This window comes from Cottoperca gobio, chromosome 1 (assembly GCF_900634415.1).
Source record: "Cottoperca gobio chromosome 1, fCotGob3.1, whole genome shotgun sequence".
NCBI classification, from domain to species: Eukaryota; Metazoa; Chordata; class Actinopteri; order Perciformes; family Bovichtidae; genus Cottoperca; species Cottoperca gobio.
The window spans coordinates 10,078,556-10,100,592 of NC_041355.1; the positions used below are offsets into that span (position 1 = coordinate 10,078,556).

The window sequence follows — 22,037 nt, forward strand, 5'->3', positions numbered from 1 at the left end:
TACATAAAGTAAATAAAATTGGCTCCACCTTTACAAGGTGCAACATAAAGTGATGCTTAGACATTAACGCAACAATCATTTTAATCAATACATATCATTTATATCATTCTGAAATGGGAAATTCTTTAAGTACATTTAAATGCTAATACCTTTGTACTTTTACTGAATTAACACTTTTAATGCAAGAAGATCTGAGTACTGTCAGTAAATTCTGAGTGTGCTTCCACCATATATCCAGTAGACGGCAACCTTGAACAACTTTTAGGGCTTCATCATCCCACTGTCACAGTGTTCCTAACATCTGCTCTGTCCCATCTTGTCTGGTGTCGTGTAAGCAATCAATGATGCTCTTTGAAAGAGGGGAAACACCATCTTCAGCTTCTCAAACTCCATATTGAGCAGGCTCACTGTACTGTTCTGTTCATCTGAAATACATCACACTCGTCCTTCTTTTGTGTTATTTCATTATTGATAAAAGGCAGAGGAAAACACTCTGGTGACACCCTCTGTGCTTTACCATAAATTGATGGAAGGATGACAGCTTATTTTTGCTGTACTAACCTGGGAGCTGGAATGAAATGGCAGCTGTGTGACACAAATATTCCTTGCTCCGACATGCTGACGCAGAAAGCACCCTGCTGACTCAGATCTCATTAAGATGCACTGAAGGGAGCAGATGTATGATTTCCAAGCAAAATTGTGAAATTAGAGCAGAGAGATGGGGGAAAAAACATATGAAAAATGCCAGTGAGACAATAAGTGAGTAAGTGCGACTCAATGCTTTGTAAATCTAAATGGTAAATGGACTGCTTTTATATAGGGCTTTTCCAATCTTTGCGACCACTCAAAGCGCTTTACAACACATGTCGGCATTCACCCATTTACACACATTCATACACATTCATATAGAGTCAGCGGCTACCATACATGGTGCACATCAGCTCGTCAGTAGTGATAACCATTCACACATCGTTGGCCATCGGGAGCAATTTGGGGTTCAGTATCTTGCCCAAGGACACATTGACATGGTGACTGCAGGGGATCGAGCCACCGACCCTCCAACCAGTGGACTCTACCTCCTGAGTCACAGCCGCCACAATCTACATTTTTTAGTGTTATACAATCCAATAATGGAAGATAAATTAAATCAATTTATTACAATAAATCTTGTAATCCTGCAATGAATCATACGAATGTCTGTGATTTACTGTGTGTGATCAAATTCAATGTGTTGAGGTCAAACAGCTGCAGAGAAAATTAGCTTCTGATAGTTTGCAGTAAACTAATCTGCAATTTAGTACGAACAAAAGGTTCCACAAGAATAGGTCTATGATTCAGATGTGAAGGAGTCTTGAAGGGATTATACAGGTATTGTGAAGGTATTACAAAGTCCTACTGAAGAGTTGACTGGTCCACTGCAGGATTAGGTTCTGTAGATTATGGCAGTACTGCTGGACATAACAACTCCTTTAAGATTCTGATATGGGCTGATTGATCCCCATTGGACTGCTGGCTATCCCTGAAGGACAATCCCATTTTTCAGGATACATTGAACCAGCAGATTCTAAACTTCCATGTTTCGGTAATAAAACAAGAAGTCAATGTGCCACATATTTACTTTGTTGAACTTTGAGAAGTTCTGTACTGTACCTATTTTTTGATTCATTATTGCTTCAAATACACCTTCTTATTCCAAACAATCTGACAGTATCAGTATACGTATTCTGTATCATTTGGATCCAGCTCTTAATTGATTTTCTGAATTTCTGAATGACTTATTCAAATCCAAGACTCTGTTTCTTTCATTTCCCCAGATTCAGCCTGATAGTTTTGTTATTTTTGGATATCTACTAGATTTTAAAATAAAGCTGAGTGGCTTTGAACAATGTTTGTCTGCACAGTATCCGTTTGTAATGACTCACTGAGGGGCCAGTAGGATAACGAAGCTGCCTGGTAAATGCAGATGTGTGCACCTGTGTACAGCACTGACAGATGTGCAGCTGCATGTCAGAACTGTTTGCAGGTTACCTCAACACTTGGATGACGAACACATGGAGGCAGACAGTCCGGCACTTTCTGTCTCCTCCGTAATGGACTCAGGTGCCAAGACAAGGTCACTGGTGTCATTTCTCAGCACTAACTGGGACCATTTGTCAGAGCTGGTTATGATTAAAAGCTTCCCCTGCAATAAATAACAAAGTGAATCAGTTGGCTGGCCGTTGTCCCGGGGTTAAAGTATCTGTAAATTGTGAGCATTCCTCTTCCTCACACACTTGTTTTCAACGTTTCAACATGCTGCTGTGTCTCTGGCTGCAGCTTTTAAGCAAGAGCATCCACACTTAAGAGTAATGAGGACTCGTATTAACCCCCAGGCCCAGAAAGTTAATTCAGAGCAGAAAAAACCTGCGTTAAAACCACAAACACCTTTAAACTGCAAAAGCTATCGCTAGGGCTGCGCTGATGGGGATGCCGTTAGCGATAACAGCCACATATAAACATACACATTTACACCATGATGGCATTTATAGCGCTTTTGTGACAAATGGAAATTCCAAAAATCTGTACCATAAACATGATTTAGCTGTTACTGTAAAGATGGTGTACATTACTATTTTAGACAAAAAAACAAGTATTAAATCACATCTTGACTTTAATGTATAAAAGACCAATAACAGCATATTACAGAAGCATATATTGTACATACATCATTTATATTGTAAAAGAGGAGGTGTAATATTCTGGTACAAAAAGAGGAGATGAGCAGCTGTACCATTTCTCACCAACCGTCATTTTATTACACCTCATCTTCATCTCAGTTCATCGTACAAAAAAGAAACGCACAATAACACATGATAGATTTAGTGGGCACTGTATAATATACAGTATAATGCAATAAGATTACAAACAGAATTTATATTTATTTATGTACATAATATACACAAAATATATAGTAGGATTTGGAATGTCTTTCTTTATTTTTAACCTCTGACTGAAATCAAACTCTCTGACTACCTCTACACAGTGGAGGTGACACACTTCTTCTGCTCTGATCCAAAGAGAATTACTCTCTAAATAAACAGCGGTTTGAAGAGGAAGAAAATAGAATAATGCAGCAGTGCATTAGGCTAGAGTAAAAACATAAACTCAGCTGTGGGGAATCGCTAGCCTGCACAGTCTCTGCTTTTAGATGTCATGCCTGCAAATCTGGAAGGCTTTTCAATCTTCACTGGCTCCCGGGCACTTGGCTTTCAGCTGTGTGGTTAAGTGTGTCTTTGTAGGTGTGTGTGTGTGTGTGTGTGTGTGTGTGTGTGTGTGTGTGTGTGTGTGTTTGTATGTGATATGTCCGTGTGAAGTGCATCCTGGGGGCTACATTAGCTCTAGATATGTCAGTTCAGACAGGATGGCTGCTTTGCCTCTCACCGTCAGTAGTTTGTTTCACACACACACACACACACACACACACACATGTAAGTTTACTCAAACAAACCTACAAATATGAAGACATGAGGTCGTTTCACAGGATTCATAATATCTCTTTACACTTTGTCTGCAGCGGCATCAAATCTAATAATAATAGCTTTGAACTCGACATCAAACAAAACGTTGCCACCAGCTCAGAATCAAGGTTATTAAATTCATGGCCTCATTATATGGTCTGTTGTTCATTTTGTCTGGGTATCCAATTCTGCTCTAAAACATAGTGGTGTGTGTGTGTGTGTGTGTGTGTGTGTGTGTGTGTGTGTGTGTGTGTGTGTGTGTGTGAGTGTGAGTGTGTGTGTGGTGATGAAATGGGAAAATGGGGATGAAGAGAAAGCAGTAGGGAATTGAAGATGTGGAGAGGGGAAGGGGGAAGATTTTCATTGTGAGATAAAAATATACTCCTTGCCATCTCTGAACACATGTCCACAAACGCACGCGCCTCAATTATGTGAACAATGGCAGAATGACAAAAGAAAAAAAGAAAAGAAAGTTGGATAATTTGCCAAAAGAAAAGCTACAATAAATAACACAGTCACAGTATACTGTATGCTTCAGATGTTAGCTGATGCAACATTGGAGACATGCACAGAAATATTAGATAAAAGCATGATGATATGTTTTTGACTGAAAAGAATAAAGAGCGTCAGTTTCTTACAGTATGGCTGTTCATAAGGTTGTGCTGATTATGTCAAGTCTTTCTTTCATCTGTCAGCAGGCGGGAAAGGAAAAGAAAGAAAAGGAGAGCAACTTGCCGACTGCAGCATAAACTAATAGGGACTATATTAAAATAGCATCAATACATGCTATCAGATACTGTTAGGAGAACCGAGAGCGTAAAATGATGAGGCACCTCAACAGTCTCTTGACAATCTCTCTCTGTCTCTCTCACCTTTCTGTCAGCAGAAATAGAAGCTGAAAGCAACCATGTAGGTTTATGTGTGTGTGTGTGTGTGTGTGTGTGTGTGTGTGTGTGTGTGTGTGTGTGTGTGTGTGTGTGTGTGTGTGTGTGTGTGTCCCACCTTGTCTGCAGGAACAAAATAATAGGAAAGAAAAAAAAAGCTGCGAGACGACAGGTGTTCCTTCATGCTCAGATAAACACTGCAGATTGTTCTTCATCTTCATCATGGGTGGCGGTGGCGGTTCACTTTTGCAGCAGATGTTATCAGGATGTTCAAATACAAAAACTTTATCAGAAACCTGACACACAATCTAACACTAACCTATAAACATTCAAATAAATGATAGGCAGAGTTAAATCTGGCTTTGCCGAAGTGTGTTCAGTTATTAGTCTCTCACTTCCCGGTGTTGGTCACATCATGGCAGGCAGATGGGCTCCTTGGTGATCAGTGACCATGTTAGTGGTGACACAGAGGATCTCTGAGTCTCATCATGTACAGTACGCCATAGAATGTTGGTGTTTATGTTTTCAGAGTCTGACGGCCACCACACATGCTCCTGCCCTTCCCAGACACAGAGGTGCTACCTAGAAAGGAGGAAAAAGAAAACACAAGAATCAAAGTCCCAGCTGGATACTAAAAAGGTGCAGCAATGGATTTGTCTACAACTATAATGTAGTTATGTGAAATCATGTCATTTTCACGTTTTCAGTGGAGTTAAAACATGTAATGCTCCTGTATGGGGGGGCATTTTTTAAAATGTTTAAACCCTTTAGATGCAGTCAATACTACACAATCCTTGAAACTAACTTTTAAGCTAATGTGGATGAGAAGACTTCGAAAGGTTAGAATTCCTAAATTTCCTTAAAATCAAAAACAATACAAACCGCAACAGACAGCTTGTTTCTGCTTCCTCTATGGGGTGAGGGAAAAAAATGGACATTTGAACATCTACATTTCTGTGACCACTGGCCTACTCCTTCTGCTGACAAGGATCATGTGACATGACGTGAAACTCTAGAACAACTACTAAATATACCTTGAGGTGAGAGTGATTTGCCAACTGTTGTTTCCAAGGTCAAGAATTAATCTTGAAACTCAGTTAGCCAATTGAAGGTAATGGATTATTATGTGAATGTGAATCTGACCTCATCACTCCCCGCAAAGGAAACACTGAGTTCAAGCACAGCATGTCGTGGGGAGTGACGATAATCCTTTGGCTCTAAGGGGAGCTCTTTGTCTTTTGTGGCTGTCTAGTCCTGTTAGTTTTTGAAGCCACTGTTTCTACACTGATAGTCGAAGCTGTGTGTCAGTCACCTCATTTTAAAAACATGAACTTACAACCCACGTTATCTGCCATGGAAGTAAAAAGGATTGACAGATTTGTGCTAAAGCAAGCAGGAGAAGTGGTGCCACCAGGAAAGGACAGACAACTCATCCACTGGTTTGTTTGTTTGTTTCAGTTTCTGACAATGAACAGAGAACACATTTAACAGTCTCAACATGTCCCCTCACATCTCATCTGTCCTCATCTCTCTGTGTCAGTTTGAGCGTTCTATGTATTCTGTATCTCTACAACCCTCTTGTTCTCCAAAATAGCAGATTTTCAGCCACTTTGGTTGGAAATATGCAGGAGATAAGGTGGAAACTGAAGTGTGATAGACTTATGCTGAGTGAGATCATTAAACTTAAAAACAAATAGTCCCCCGTTTCCTCTACTGCTGCAGTGGCAAGGACAATATTAACATGAGGAAAACACACATTTACATAATTCTGAAAACGCACAGATAAAGGAGAGAGGAGCTGGAGGAAGGTTAAATTGTGCGTTTATATAACAACTTTATTGACGTACATCAGGATTTATTACTTGTTTTTACTGAACAACAGTCCATGTGTCCATGTACACGCGAGTAAGTGGATACTGTGCACTATACGAGAACAGAGCTTATTAAAAACTCTTTCCTTCTAAACATATAAACTACATTTATGTGCGTGTGTTGCATTCGTGTGTGTTTGTGTGTGTTTACCTGTGTCCACTCGTTTGTCTGAGGGTCGTAGGCTTCTACAGTATTGAGATACACTTGCCCGTCATAACCGCCCACAGCGTAGAGACGGTCTCCAAGGAGACAAACACCAACGGCATCTCTGCTGATGCTCATGGGGGCAACTGCCGTCCACACATCTGTCTGCGGGTCATACCTGTTCACAGACACAACACACAGCATGCAAAGTAAGAAATGACATTAAAATGACTCTATTTTATTACCGATTATGCATGAGCCATAGATCAACCTTTGAGAAAATACACTTACTCGCCTCCTTTTTAAAAGTTAGATGAGAAGACTGATATCAATCTCATGTTTGTGCATTAAAGTGACAATCCTTAAGATTTCAGTCCTGGTTCATTGGCGAGACTGTATTCACTGGTGGTAAATACAGTTTAATACTACAGGTCCCAGAATACTAGGGCAGCAAAACCAACTACTGGTATTTTATTAAAGAAGTTAGGCTATAATTTGCCTTTTGCCATTATTCTGTGAGCAACCGTGATCGGATTTTATGCTGCACTTAGCACACAGATGGAGGAGTCTGTGAAAGTAGTTGGTTACCTCGTGACCTTTACATTTGCTGCCTAATTCCTCAGTGGGCAATAGCCTCAATCACCATTGTGTTACCTCATTCGCAAATTGATAGTGACTTAACAGACATTTGTATAAATGAAAACATTCAAGATAGTTACTTAAAGTAGGCTATAGAGCTGGAGCCAGGAGGCCATTAGCTTAGCTTAGCCAAAAGACTGTAAGCAGGCAGGAACAGCTAGCTTAGCGCTTCAAAAACAACACACTACCAGTACAACTAAAGCTCATTAGGGAACATGTTGTATCTCATTTGTTTAATCCGTACACAAACAGAATTGTAAAAATGTAAATGTGTGGTTTAAGTTATGTGCTGTAACTATTTCTTGGCACAGGAACATCCTGGAGTCTTGTCATCACTGTGGGTTTACTAGGCATGGTACTGTCGAGCCTGTACAGAGAAAGCTAAAGCTGGAAGCACAAAAGTGCTGGACAGATGGATAAACTGTTTAGTTACACACACATTCAGTACATATAGACTCACCTCTCCACACAGTCACTTAGCCGAGATGCAAGGGATGAGGCGGGAGCATCATGACCTCCGATGGCGTACAGGAAGCTGTGCCATGTGGCCACACCCACACCTCCACGCCTTTTAGCCATAGGTGCACAACCACTCCACCTGTAGATGGAGGGTGTTAACATCATAAAAAAAAATAGAAAGAAATCCCTTTCACACTGTCTCCAGCAGTGAGGAACTACGGAAAAGTATTACGGCCAGGAATAAGGAAATAAATTAAGAGAAGGATTTTTTATTTTTTTTGCATTTCAAGAATAAAGTCAAAACATTTTTTGCACTAGTAGTTGGATTTATTCTCAAAAGTTTAATCTGGAAACGTTCTTGACAAAATATTCCTCCTTTGATTTATTTGTTTTTTATGCCTGGCCCTAATACTCTTCAAAAATGTGTGAACTCAATCAGGGGACCAATAAGAACCTTTTCTGCCCTTCTAGTGAAGAACATAATAAATGTACTTAATAAACAGAAGTTGTTTGAATGTGGTCTATTTTAACATCCTGAGAGGGCTTGCTGTCTCCTTTGATCTGTGGGTAAATAACCTTAAAAGTACAGAGGCGCTTCACTAGAAAGTACCGCAGGCAGGAAACAAAGCAGGAGATGGCAATTAATTCTGGCAAAATGAAGTCCCTTGATTCTGACCTGTTGGTGTGGGGGTCAAAACACTCCACTGAACGCAGACAGGATGAGCCGTCACGACCTCCTACTGCGTACAGCCTGAGGAAGACAGACAGAAGACGGTGTTACCCCTCTGGACGCAGACACACACACACACACACACACACACACACACACACACACACACACACACACACACACACACACACACACACACACACACACATACATACACACACACACACACACACATTTCAGGACTCTGGAAGTAACTTTTCTATTTAGTGACACTGAAACAGATGGTACAAGGGTGTATTTATGTGCCTGCATTTTTGCAGGATTTGGGGACAAAGTGAGGTGAACAAAATCAATCAGCTAAAACTCTTGGGGGCTTCACAACCCAGAGCAGTCACTCAGTCAGTGTGGTGTGTGTGTGCGTGATTGTGTGTGTACATACATCCGTGGTTGGGAGGGCAAAGAAAGAAGTGCATCAGAACCAGTCAAGCAAGTAATGAGCTCCATCAGGCAAAGAGCCCAGAGAATACACAAAACACACACGCACACAGTACACACAGTACACACAGACACACACACACACAGACACACACATACACACTACTGCTAGGCATGCTTAGCACAAATAAGTTGTTTCAGTATTAATTAGCATCTAAAAAGCCTTTCTCTGTAGCTTCTCTAGGAGGCACTGAATATTAAAATAACGCTGCAATATTGCAAGAATTCTGGGGCAAGGAAAGAGAGTCGAGTTCGGAACTTATTAAATCCCACTATTAATACGTGCATCTGTGCATGAGGGACTATGTGTGTGACTGAGTATTGTCACCTTGTCAGGAAAGCACAGCAGTTACAGTAACATAACCTTACCTATGTTACCTTCATTTTCCAAACAAGCAGAGTGTGTGAAGCTCTAAGTATGTTCTCGTTTGACAAAGTACAAAGTACTTTCTGCAGGACCAAAACTGTTTAGGTTCAGGCCGTTGAAAAATGTTGTCTATTAGACTCTGCTCTCCAAACCACAAGCATTAGATGTAGCTTATTAATTGACTTGATTTCTATGACATGCAGTAGCGATGTACTATCATGAGGTGGGGTGGTGCAGTTATACAGTATAAATGACACTATGTCTTTTGATTAAGAACAGTGAGGCAATTTATACAAAAAAAATCAATAATCTATTAAATTCAATCTATTTGGGTGATGCTTTTGTCCAAAGTGTCTTGCAATAAGTGCATACAGCATGCATAAGAACAAGATGTGAACTAACAGATGCCCCAAACAAACAACTGAAAGCATGTTTAGCGTTACAGTGCATGTACCGTTTGTTATTGATTCTTCAACTTGGATATATGAAGATGTGTCAAGCAATATGTGAGTGGATTTACTTACTTGCCATTGAGTACAGCTACTCCCACTGTGCTTCTGGGTGTAGCCATACTTGCAACAAAGCTCCACTGGCGAGCTTGGGGGTCCCACCTAGTAAGAATGATGTAAACACTTCTCAGTCCTGCACATAATAAAACATGGCTAAACTGAACTTGATGATGGTTGATGAAAATGTTCAACAAGTGATGAAATATGCATTGCAATTAAGAGATTGTATTTTTTACATCACTGCATTTTTCAGCTGCAACATCTCTTTTCAAAAACAGCTCCCGTGTTACTCGATAATCCACAGAAACTACTTTCTATTGTTTTTATTTTGACATGAAAATGTCACCTCATCTTATTATGATTGAAAAGGGAATATCTCAAAACATGGTTAAAGCCACAATTATCTGCATGGCTACATATACACAAGATGCAAGTGATAATATATTTGTATATATATATTGTAATGTGAGTGAACTGATCTTTTAAAAAAGGTGGAGTCTGCGATTCTGGGGAAAGATTGTTGATATTTCAACCAGATTTACTGTCCCTCTCACTCCCACTGCCTTTCTCTTTATACATCCATGGCATTTCCCCTGCTGGGATAGTGTTCTCTCTGTCACTCTACCTATCTCAAACACACACACACACACGCACACTCACCCACACGCACACTCACACACACGCGCACCTCAGTCCCCATCTGTGTAATTGTCTCAGTTGTCAGTTTCAGGGTCTAAAATAAATGTATTCCTCACCTGCCACTGTGGCAGGTCGCTGAAAATGTCAACCAGCCACTGAATGTTTTTGACTCTATGTAACCTTAATCCCCGACTAATTTTAATTTAGGAATTGCTTTTTAAAATAATAATAATAATAATATTAATATTTCTTAATATATCTGCCATGGTGGCAGGTGACCTGATAGCCAACATTTACTAAAACACATTTTCTGGATAGATGTAATTATCACGTTTTTATCCAACAAAATGTTTTGCTTCAATCTATATTAGTTGGCGTTGAGTCTCTCAAAAACAAACACGTCTATTGCTTTCCTGCTTGCCACACACATACAAACAAAGGGAGGCACGCACCTGTATTAATGGACATTAAAAAGCTTCATTTAAAAACTTCAATAGAAGCTTAGAATGTAAAAAAAAGACATTTGGTACGATCCACTTTGTTTATTTCCTATTCAAAAAAGCCAGGAATTTATTTTTAGGATTTATTTCCAGTGCACACAGAGAACAGACAGCTACCGCACCAAGAGGAGAAATGCCATGAATTAAAAAAAAAGAGTATTGGATTAGAAGCGCAGATTCCACCTTTAAGCAGAGTAAATAACACAGACTAAAACAGCTGCGTGAAGTATCCTCTCACCTTTCCACTGTGCTGAGGTAGCTCCAGCCATCATGTCCTCCTACTGCATACATGGGCCCCTCTAGGACCGCTACTCCTGCGATACAAAACCACACATGCAAGATTAAATCATGGCAATTTACCAAAACATTATCAGCTTGAACAAGTTTATGAAACAACACGCGTTTAGGACGAGAGTTTTTGTGGACATAAGGCGTGCAAGACTTAGCAGCATGTTGACACCTTCATACTTGGGGGATTTATCTGCCAGAACATCTGTGGGGCCAGATGTGTGTGTTAATCTCCCTTCACACACATGCACACATTCATAAAAAAAAATGAAGGACCACCACAGCACGCCTTATCAAATGTTGTCATCGTAGTTGTAGGCTTGCACAGTGAGTGGGGTCCTTCAAACAAGATGCACAGGTTCAGTCTGTTGAAGTGATCGTGAGCATGACTGAATCACTGAATGTTGAGATGCTGGTGTGGAGCTGAAACTGACTTTTGACCTTGCTGTGTTAGAAGCAAAAATATATATTTTTTTAGATCAAGGATCACCATACTCAACATTCAAATCACAAAAACATAATCCTTCCTGTTAAAAATAGCTTCCCTTATTGCAAACCAAAGAGGACATTTCCAAGCCCACTTTGGTTTGTTATGTACGTACACTCAGTGGCCCATCTATAAGGTACATCTTTACAGTCTAATACAATCCAATACAACAGCCCCGCCATAACATCCATCTTTACGAAGCTAAATGTTTAATTTTCAGTGACATTGTCTTTAATGTGTGGTATATTACATTATAATGAAAGGTCCTTATCCTTTACTTTTAAAGGACAAGGACACCTCTAAATATAATTAAGGGGGTTGAGATTTGTAATTACACCTCTATGACCTGGACATTATCAGAAAAGTAGACTTTATGTCAGACGTCATATTGGATTGCATGAGGATGTGCAGATGTACCTAATAAAGTGGCCACTGAGTGTATATCACATTTCTATTCAAACAAGGGGTTCACCTAAGCCATGCCTGTGTGTGGACATGGGAGGCATGACGGTCCAGGCTTTGCCGTGCGGGTTGTAACACTCCACAGTGTTGAGGGTCTTGAGTCCATCTCGGCCGCCCACCACGTAGAGACGGCCGTCGAGGACAGCTACACCAAACTGTAGTCTCCGTCCACTCATGATGGCGACCTGCCTCCACGTGTCCTGACGCAGACAGTACTGCTCGATACTGGTAGCACCTGGAGAGAAAAATACATTACAAACATGTAAAATAAAACAGCTCCACTTGGACTGCAACCAACGATTATTTTTATTATCAAATCATCTGGTAATTATTTTCTAGACTAATCAATTAATCGTTTGAGTTAAAAATGTTAGAAAATAATGAAAAATGTATAAATCAGTTTCTCAAAGTCAAAGATGATGTCTTGTTTTGTCAGTCAAAAACCCCAAGATATTCATTTTAATATGATATAAAACCTCGAAAATCAGGAAATCTCGATATTTGAGAGGCTTTTTCATTTTTACATAAAAAGTTACTTTTAACAATTAATTGATTTTTCTGTTATGCAACTATCTGCTTATTCGACTAATTGTTGCAGCTCTATTTTGCACTTCTGAAGAACTTGAGCAGGATACCAGAAGTCCAAAATTCAAAGATGTTCAGTTACTATCATACAAGCGAAAGAAAAGCAAATAAAACGACTTTTGGTTGATTGATGAATCTATCTAAGATGCTGACAACGTAATAGAGCAACGTTCCTGTTTATTTCTTGTCTTTCTGCTCTACTATTGAATAAATGACCAGATAATAATTAAAATACAAACACTAACTACAATAATATACTGATATATACACACTCCATTGGCTCCCAGTATCTTACAGAATAGATTGTAAGGTTCTTTTACATTGTTTAAAAGCTCTTGTCCTGCACACCCATATTCACAAACACATATCCTACATTCAACAAAAAAGAGCACGAGAATAAAAAAAGCCTGGTCTTTCTGTGAGAACCAATTATTTAAGGACTTCAAGCTAAATATCTTGTATGAAACGTTCTCTATAAATAAAGGTTATTTAAATTATTAAACATTTAAATCATAATTTTTAATAACAATCTGTAAATATGTAATGTCTGGTTGTGTGTGGTTACGAGAAAGTGTTCTACCTTTCGTGGCGTCCATGCCCCCTACGGCGAACATGGCCCCAACAGTGGCCTTGCGGGGCCGGGTGCGGGGACTCTGAAGCAGAGGCTGCCGCTGTGGCAAGAGGTGATACTTCATCCCCTCCATCAGCAGGCGTTGGCACTCCATACTGTCCCGGAGCAGAGGGTTGGACTCCAAGTCGGCCAAGAACTACATACACATAACACAAAAAAAAGCACACATGAACACACACACACGCAGGGACATGTGACAACTGCTATCAACAAGCAGTCAAACACATGCAGGGTATGTGTGTACTGCATGTGTGGGTTACGATGTTATCACTGATTGTGGAGGTCTGAGGGTTGAAAGAAAGCGGTTCAGTTATTGATTGAGAGATTAGATCAGACCAGCAGCCATTAGTGCACACACACACACACACACACGCACACACACAAATACACGCACACACTGACAAACTAGAGGAATAATCTGTCCTCAGCATCTCATCAGCTCTCTAGTCGATACCCTCTAACCTCATCTATGATCACACACACAGAGACAGCCAGGGGCGGCAGCATGAAGCACTTCAATCCACCTGTCTGTTCCTTAAAATACATCCACAGGAAATCACTGCCTGTGAGAGAGGCAGGGTGGTGTGAAGCAAGCTTTCCCTGAAGGCAAGAATTACATGAACATGAATTTACATTTAGATAGGTGTGTGTTTGCATGTGTGTGTGTTAACAGATTGAAGGCAGTAGAGGTTCAAGAGGAGCCAGATTTGAAGTTTCCAGACTGTGTGTATATGTGCATACATGCGCGTGTTGGCTAAAGAGAAGTGTCAGTGGTGATGTTCAGAAATGGCTGCTAAGATTTAATCACAGAGAACAAGTTATACAAGTTATTATTGTTATAGCTTATCGCTGCTACATGCCCATTTGCACCATTGTATATGTGTATGTTGTAATGGTGTGTTGTGTGTAGTGTATGTAGCTTTGTACTTGGAGAAGCCAAAGACACATTTCCACTGAGGTAAATCGAAAGTCAATCTAATTTTATCTAACAATAAAGGACATTTGATATTTTATTGAATTTTATATTGAAGAAATGTACTGAAAGTGTTCTGGTACAGGATATAAATCCTTCACACCCGACTCTCCCAACTACAATAAATAAACAATACAACAAAATAATACCACAATATAATATATACATATAATAAAATAATCATAAGTCACCTTTATGATTATACAAAATATCCTTTGTTGAACAGAATTGATCTATTTTTGAGTAGATTTAACTGAAGGAGAATTCGCTACATCCTCTGGAAGCTGATTCTATGCTTTTACAGCAAGAAGTGTGAAGAAGTTTTTTTCTCTTTTAAAAGAAACACTTGAGGAGTTTCTTCTAAAATCATATCTATTATTGATAAGGGGGAAAAAAGGACAAAATATGTTTTCCACCCTCTTTTTCCACTGTGCTTTCCACCACCACAAAAAGAAGAATTCAGTCCAAATAATTCAATTTGGTCACTGAATATAAAATCAATTTTCCCAGCCAGACGTGGAGAGCGTAAAGCAAGCATGGTAAATGGATAAGCAGCTTACACGCCAGGGTGAACCCATGCTTCCATTGCACACAATCACTGAGGGGCAAATTAGGGTGAACCCTATTTCAGCAGTCATTTGTGTGTGTGTGTGTGTGTGTGTGTGTGTGTGCATGATAAAGGACAGAGATAGAAAAAACGTGTTTGTCCTCTCCTGTGCTATTTATTCATCACGCTGTGAAGGATTGAATGTGGAGGGCGAGATAAGAATGAATCCTGCAGTCGTCCCACCTTCTCCTCTCTTTACCTCACAGTGAGAAGGGAGAAAGGTAGTCCTCCACTCTCTGTTTCAGTTTATGACACACACACACACACACACACACACACACACACACACACACACACACACACACACACACACACACACACACACACACACACACACACACACACACACACACACACACAAACAGAAACACACACCCCTGAGCTGTGTACCGGTATATGTTTTAATGCTTTACTTCCTTCTCATTTCCCTTCTAAGACTAAGGCTGCGGTCAAATAGTCAAAAATAATTACATCCAATGTCTCTTCTAACCACTTTTCCTTGACGCCGATGGAAAGCAACATGAGGTCAAGAAAGATGTGAAGGAGAATTCATAAGGACTTAGAACACAAGCAAAAGCTGTTCTTTTCTTTTCCTGTGTTGAATATATTTGGATTGGGTTGAATCATTTGGTCTCAAATATATTTTGAGACCAAATGATTACCTGAGAAAGTAGTTGTTGATGAAGACACTCACACGCACTTACTGCCCTGTCAATCCGTTTGGTGCACAACGTCGGATTTACAGCCCACAGATGCTCCTCTCAGAAGATTAGACCAAGTGTGTGAGTGTCTGTCTGTCTGCGTGTGTGTGTGTGTGTGTGTGTGTGTGTGTGTGTGTGTGTGTGTGTGTGACAGTGGTAATGGGGAGTAGGGATTAAAGGTATTAATTTGGTGCATTGACATCCTCTTGATGAGTAATCACACGCTGGCCTAGATAGAGAGCTGACTAATTGGTTGATGAATATCGATCATTTGTCTGTTTGAGGTTTATACGTCGTTTTATTGGTTTGTCACAGCTCATGAGGTTGCGGAATGGTAATTCAATTCATCAGTTTAGCATGGTGGTGGTGATAATTTACTGTTAAAGGTTGAAGCAACCCTCAAAGCTCTATCTCTGTCTTGCTTTTGCTCTCTCTGCTCTGGTACTATTGTACTGGATTATCTCTCTGCCACCGCTATCCATCTTCTCGCCTGATTACATGTTACAGCTGCTTGTGATTTCAGCTGACCAGGGCAAAGTCGTATATCTGAGGTGTTCATACTGTATACCGAACAAGTGCCAACCTGGAAGATGTATAGATGCAGACAGAGGAAAGAGGAGGGGGGCACAAGGAGAGTTTTATCTCTCACAGTTTCTCTATGTATAGTATACTCTATGTAAATAACTGATGAGGGAGATGAAGAGGACAGATAATTTAGCTGCAGTCAAGAGAGATACCATACTTAATTAATGTTTAAAACGCATTTGTGTGTGTGTGTGTGTGTGTGTGTGTGTGTGTGTGTGTGTGTGTGTGTGTGTGTGTGTGTGTGTGTGTGTGTGGGCAGTAACAGCGGTTCTGCTTAGCATACAGTATAAACTTCTGAGCACCACATTACCAGTCAAAATACTCTGCTGCACAAGCTGGGAAGTAGTGAGGAGGGGATACATGCACACACTTAAATACACACAAACATAAGCACACATGCGACAGAGTAATGGTTGTGATCTACAGTAAGCGTAACGATTATAGTCTCTCTAATTGCCTAAAGAGGATAGAGACAGAGAGATGAACTGGAGCATGAGGAGAAGAAAGGGGAGGGAGAATGGAAAATGATCAGGAGGAAAACTGATACAAACTCTTGGCTCATACTTTGCTCTAAGAAATATTAAGACATGAACAACTTTGGCAAAGCTCCTACAATATATATGTGGTAAAGACACACACTAAGACAAATTGACAAAAATGGATAACTTATGTGCTTCATTATTACCCATCAGCCCATTTGACAGAATTGCTTGCGGCTCTCACCTGTGGCTGCAGCAATGGCAGTCGGACGTGAGACAACAGCAAGGGTAGGTGACGCTGTCGTGTGGCGGCGTCATGATGAACCCACGTTAGCAAAGAGGTCACCACGGTTTCCTCGTCGGGCACGTTGACGTCATCAGACGTGAGCAGCCTCTCCATCTCGTCCACCGGGAGCAGCAGGAACTCCTGGCCTCCCACCACCTCTAAAAAGTGTTCCTGGTGATAATAGTAGAGAAGTAAAGCATCAGACTGGTTTTAAAGGAGGAAAGACAAATTAATAATGAATTGCAGATGAAAAAAGGAATGAGCTGAGAAAAAAACAATTGGAAGATATGAGTCGAGAGAGGAAAAGGATCAAGGGGCAAGAATAGAGAAAAAAAAAAGGAAGGAAATGAGGGCTTGAGAAAGGTCAGAGGAAGATGGATGAAAAGCTGCAGAGAAAAGGAGTCTGGATGCGAAAAGGTTGTAATGATTCAGCGGTATAAGAGAGCAGAGATGCAAATACAAATCATTTTCATCATCGACTACTTTGCCAATTATTTCCTAAATTAAACAATTACATGTTTGATCTATAAAATGTCATGATTGTCCATTTAAACTTTTAAAGAGATATAGTTACTCGATACAATCACAATAGACAATCAAAATTGGATGCATGTTAATTTTCTGACAATAATCGACTAATCGTTTTAGTTCTAGCAGTGAGTGAATGCAATGAAGTGAGGTCGAAACAAAAACTAAATACTTCAACATAGAGGCCAGAAAACAAACATTTCCACATTATGCTTCGTAAATTATGTCAACTGTGACAATAAGGAAGGTGACGACAATGGTTGTTGTTGTACTCTGACCGTATAGTTTCCCATAGCCATTCTCATTTGTGTTTTTTAATGTATCTCTTTGGGTATTTTGAGGGAAGTACTCAAATGTACATAGAGGAAGAAAAATATGTAACATTTCAAATAAAAAATAAATAAATGAAAACAAATCTAGACTTCTCTCTACACAGTCTATTGTATAGCTCTTACACACTGACTGCAATAATCCTGTGCGCTGTGTATGAATAAGGGTGCGTGAGTGAATTACAGATGCAGGCAGACAGTCACACCTAGATAAAGTCACCTCTGTGACATAATTACCACAGATTAAAGTTGAAAAATAATCCATTTACAGAGAAAGGAAGAAAGCGAGGAACAGGGACATTGACAGATACAGACACACAAAAGGGAGGCAGGGTGAAAAAAAGGTTTGTTAAGACAGGAGAGAACAAGAAAAGAAAAAGAATGATCAAGTCGATGGAGGAGCTATTCCACAGTCACCATAGCAACCCTGTGCTGAAAACAGCCATTGTGGCAATAATGGTATGTAGCGCGTCGTGAATGAGGAATCAATTTGTTACCAAGAATAACATCAAGGCTGGAAAATGACCCAAGTCTGATCGAGGAAAACTGTATAGAAGTAGAGAGGGATCGTCGTGAAAGGAAGAAGCCTGATAATTGTTCTTACTGAAATAATTGTTAAAACTTAAGACATCATCGGTGATCTACATGAATCTACATCATCATTGTCAGACATATATCTTCCAACGCAGTCACTTCATTCATTTTCTCATGGTGGCTCCGCAGTCGCAGGAGGTACAGCCTGGTCGTATACCCACCATGGTGTAGGCGTGAGCAGCCCTCTGCAGGTCATTGCAGCCCTGAGCGTCAGCGTAGGAGCGGATACCCAGACAGTTGGAGGGGTGGAGCTGCTTCATGAGGAACGAACAGCAGGCCTGAACCACTGACGACAACTGCATCAGGCAGGAGGCTGACAGCAGAGATTCAATGGTGTCCTCCCTCAACTCGAGACGGCCTGGAAGACGAAGAGGAGAGAAGGAAGATGGTCAAAAGGACTGCTTGATTTTAGGTGATTTATAATTTAACAGGTTTTGAGATCAAGAGTGACACTGCCGTCAACTCAAGCAACCTGTCATGAAAGTCCTTTTTTATAGAACTAATACCAAAATGAATCCATTCATTTAGCATGGAAGACATGATGGTGGCTGAAGCCAATAATAGCCGAAAAGATAGATTTTTATTTAAAGAAATGTCAGCGGTAACACAATGGTGATTGGTCCTATGACCCACTGATGAAAGTATTGCAATATTTATTACTAACTGGGTCTGTGGTGACTTTCCCAGAAGAAATGCTGTATTAAGTTACTAATTATGCAAAAGTCTTCTACTGATGCAGCTTCACATTAAAAGTTTTTAACTTCCGAAACACGAGTTGACTTTTATTATGAGTAGTAGTAGTGACAGGAAAGGCAATGTGTTTGTCAGTGAGCTTGACACTGACAGCTATCGTAAATCAAAAATGCGTCGACAAAACAAGACAGCACTCATTTTCAGCATTTTTTGACAGCGGATCAGTTTGAAATATTGCAGGGAGTAATGGCACAGTAAGGAGCAGCCACGGTGAGCTGTTAGATGAAGAGCTGCAGGCAACAGGCCACACAACTCCAACCTCTCAGCGAGGTAACCAACTACTTTCAATTTTGCTGTTTCGCAGACACATGCTGTGTGCAGCATAAAATCAAATCACTGTTGCTCACAGAATGATGGAAAAAGGGCCAATTATTGCTTGGCTTCTTTATTAAAATGACAATAATTTGCACCCAGTATTCTGGGACCTGTTGATTAAACTGCATTTGCTGTCACTAAATCAACCAGGACTGAAATCTTAAAGATTGCCTCTTTAAGTTGATTTCACCTATCCAGGATTTCCCACTGTTTTACAATTTCTGTTGGAGAGATTACAAAAATGTTCACATACAACAATAGCTTGAGTGGTTTCAGTGGATGCTACAGTACATGGTGCTCATATTGTTACTATTAGGTTGATGGGAACAATGTCCTAGTCGGACTTTTCAACCTTACAACCCTCTCTTTTGCACTCGGCCCCATGCCTATTTATTCTTACTGAAGATGCTCATTTTAAAAATGGATAAAAAATTAAATCATTTTTTAAATTTAATTCCTAAAACATCACGGTGTGTGATTTTTGCCTGGTAGTATGTACTGATCTTTTTCTAGAAAAGGTGATCAGTGTGTCTGTGTACCTGTGTATGCATACTGCACCAGGGCCGCCAATGCATCAGGGTCCACTCCTTCAATCTTCACCTCGTCCTGCTTGGCTTCCTTCACATCACTGGTGAACATGGCCGCAAAGTAGTCCGACACAGATGAGAGGACCAGTCTGTGAGTGGAGAGAGTGTCAGGCATCAGTCAGAGAGGACGGACAGCTGTGATGGAGGAACAGAGTACTTTGCTGACAGGACGAGCCTGGTCTGACAGGGAAAGGATGCACAACAGTGTTGCCTGGAAATGACGACACAGCCAAACTTAAGCATGAAAAAAAGCATAAAATAGACTAATTAGCTAAATAAATCTTAGTTGACAAGACCAAAACAACTAAGAGGAGTCAGCCCTACTACACAGATATGCGCTTTCTACTACAGTATGACCTGCCTACCATAATCTGCAAGAGTTGAACGTCTGCACTACCAGTGAAATTATTAGACCAGAATAATGTTTTGTCAGAATAAGGTGTGTGGCTTCTCACCATCCTACTAGAGGACACACTGACATTTTCCACACATTCATACAAGACTGATCAAAGACGTGTGATGTTTTTCTTTGTCCTGATCTGACTGCTATTCTTTATTGCTTGATTGACTTAAATTCAGACTTTCGGAGCCCTTTACGTAAATGTGATGGCAATTTAACATGTCGCTTTCATGTCTGAAACACCCCCCCCCACCCCAAAATGATCAATTGCAATCGGAAAATTAATAATTAGAGTAGACAGAAGAAAATCCTGCATGTGCGCCACACAGGATTCATTTAGGATGCATTTAATATTAAAATCATCTGATTTCTCCTAAAGAAATAAATCCCCTCCGAATCGCACTATCCTCGTATACTCCTCTCTCTGAAGAGATGTGATTAGAGGTAGAAGAAAACTGTGCTAACAACAGCCTGGCATGGGCCTAAGGCATCCAGATGTTTGTACATAGTGAGCATATTGAGGATAAAGAGCTCAGATGTTTAAAAGCTTGATAGTCAAACTGCAGTGGGGCAAGTTTTCCCTCAATAGCAATAAATATTTTATATCGAATACACATTTTCATAACTTGTGACATACAGGAGAATAACCTAAACTCATTTGTTTATTGTGCATCTTTGAAACAAACATTAGAAAATCCCTAAAATGATGTGAAACTAAAGTGATATTTGGAAAAGATGTTGGAAGAATAATGTACACACAGATGCCATAAGGGCCTGGAGCTATGTTCAAATTTTTACTTTAACACTTTAACAATGCATTCACACATCTCCTGGCTTGTTACAAGCTGCAATCAGGAAGCAAATGATTTGTCTTAACATAGTGACATTCTATAATAAGTCTTACATTTTACAATGAGACCAAATATTAAGAAGAAATGACATAAAGTCATATTGTAGTTCCACTAACACAGTCTATAGAAACTGTGTTTCCTAATTTCATGCTGAAATTCTCGACAGATGACTGTTGGCCGACTATCCCACTTTCTATTCTCTACATTTTATCAATCCTTTACTTACACGTGGCTCGTTATTTTGAAAAATATACAATCATTTTAAACATACAAAACAATATAGGCTAAAAGAAGACACTACCCCAGTCAGATCCTTGGCATGCACTATAAAAGACATGCCAAACCCTGCAGCCAGAGAGGAGAGTATTCAATTTGCATGTGTCAATCACAACAGCTGAGCTCAAGGATGAGAGAAAGAAAGAGAAAGAGAGAGAGGAATATGCTTAATGTAAGGTCAATGTAAAATTTAGAGCGGAGAGAGTCTTAAAGAGAAAATATGTGGCATTATGGAGAGCAAGTCAGAGGAAGGACAGAAAGGAATGATCTTAAAATCCTTTGGGAGACAGTTAATTAATTCCCTACCAGAACAATCCATTACCCTTTTACGTCACTGTTAAATACACACACACACACACACACACACACACACACACACACACACACACACACACACACACACACACACACACACACACACACACACACACACACTCAAACATCAAGGTACTAAAAAACTAGCAGAAAGTACTTGTTATTGTATTATATGTAATGATCTGTAGTTCTCATCATTTGTTCCTAGAAATGTCTTTGTAAATGAGGTGGTGACTGTCTAATGGACGTTAAATGACAGTGACATTTAAAGCACATCCTCCAGATCACTGCAGGGTATGTTATTTTTAATGTCCTGAATGATAAGTTAAC

At 40.0% G+C, this 22,037-nt stretch overlaps 1 protein-coding gene across 1 annotated transcript in view; it reads right to left on the bottom strand.

Moving 5' to 3' along the window:
* Positions 1–2,632: 2,632 nt before the first annotated feature.
* The window catches only part of klhl5 (kelch-like family member 5), a 29,007-nt gene continuing 9,602 nt past the window's right edge, over positions 2,633–22,037 (bottom strand). Inside the window, exons 3-13 of the mRNA XM_029441826.1 lie at positions 19,818–19,954; positions 18,372–18,568; positions 16,718–16,930; positions 13,078–13,264; positions 11,923–12,147; positions 10,914–10,989; positions 9,552–9,638; positions 8,172–8,246; positions 7,497–7,634; positions 6,404–6,575; positions 2,633–4,963 (exon numbers count right to left, since the gene is read on the bottom strand). Of these exons, the coding sequence (XP_029297686.1) occupies positions 4,907–4,963; positions 6,404–6,575; positions 7,497–7,634; positions 8,172–8,246; positions 9,552–9,638; positions 10,914–10,989; positions 11,923–12,147; positions 13,078–13,264; positions 16,718–16,930; positions 18,372–18,568; positions 19,818–19,954 (1,564 nt within the window). The 3' untranslated portion in view covers positions 2,633–4,906. The remainder of the gene's footprint in view (positions 4,964–6,403; positions 6,576–7,496; positions 7,635–8,171; positions 8,247–9,551; positions 9,639–10,913; positions 10,990–11,922; positions 12,148–13,077; positions 13,265–16,717; positions 16,931–18,371; positions 18,569–19,817; positions 19,955–22,037) is intronic.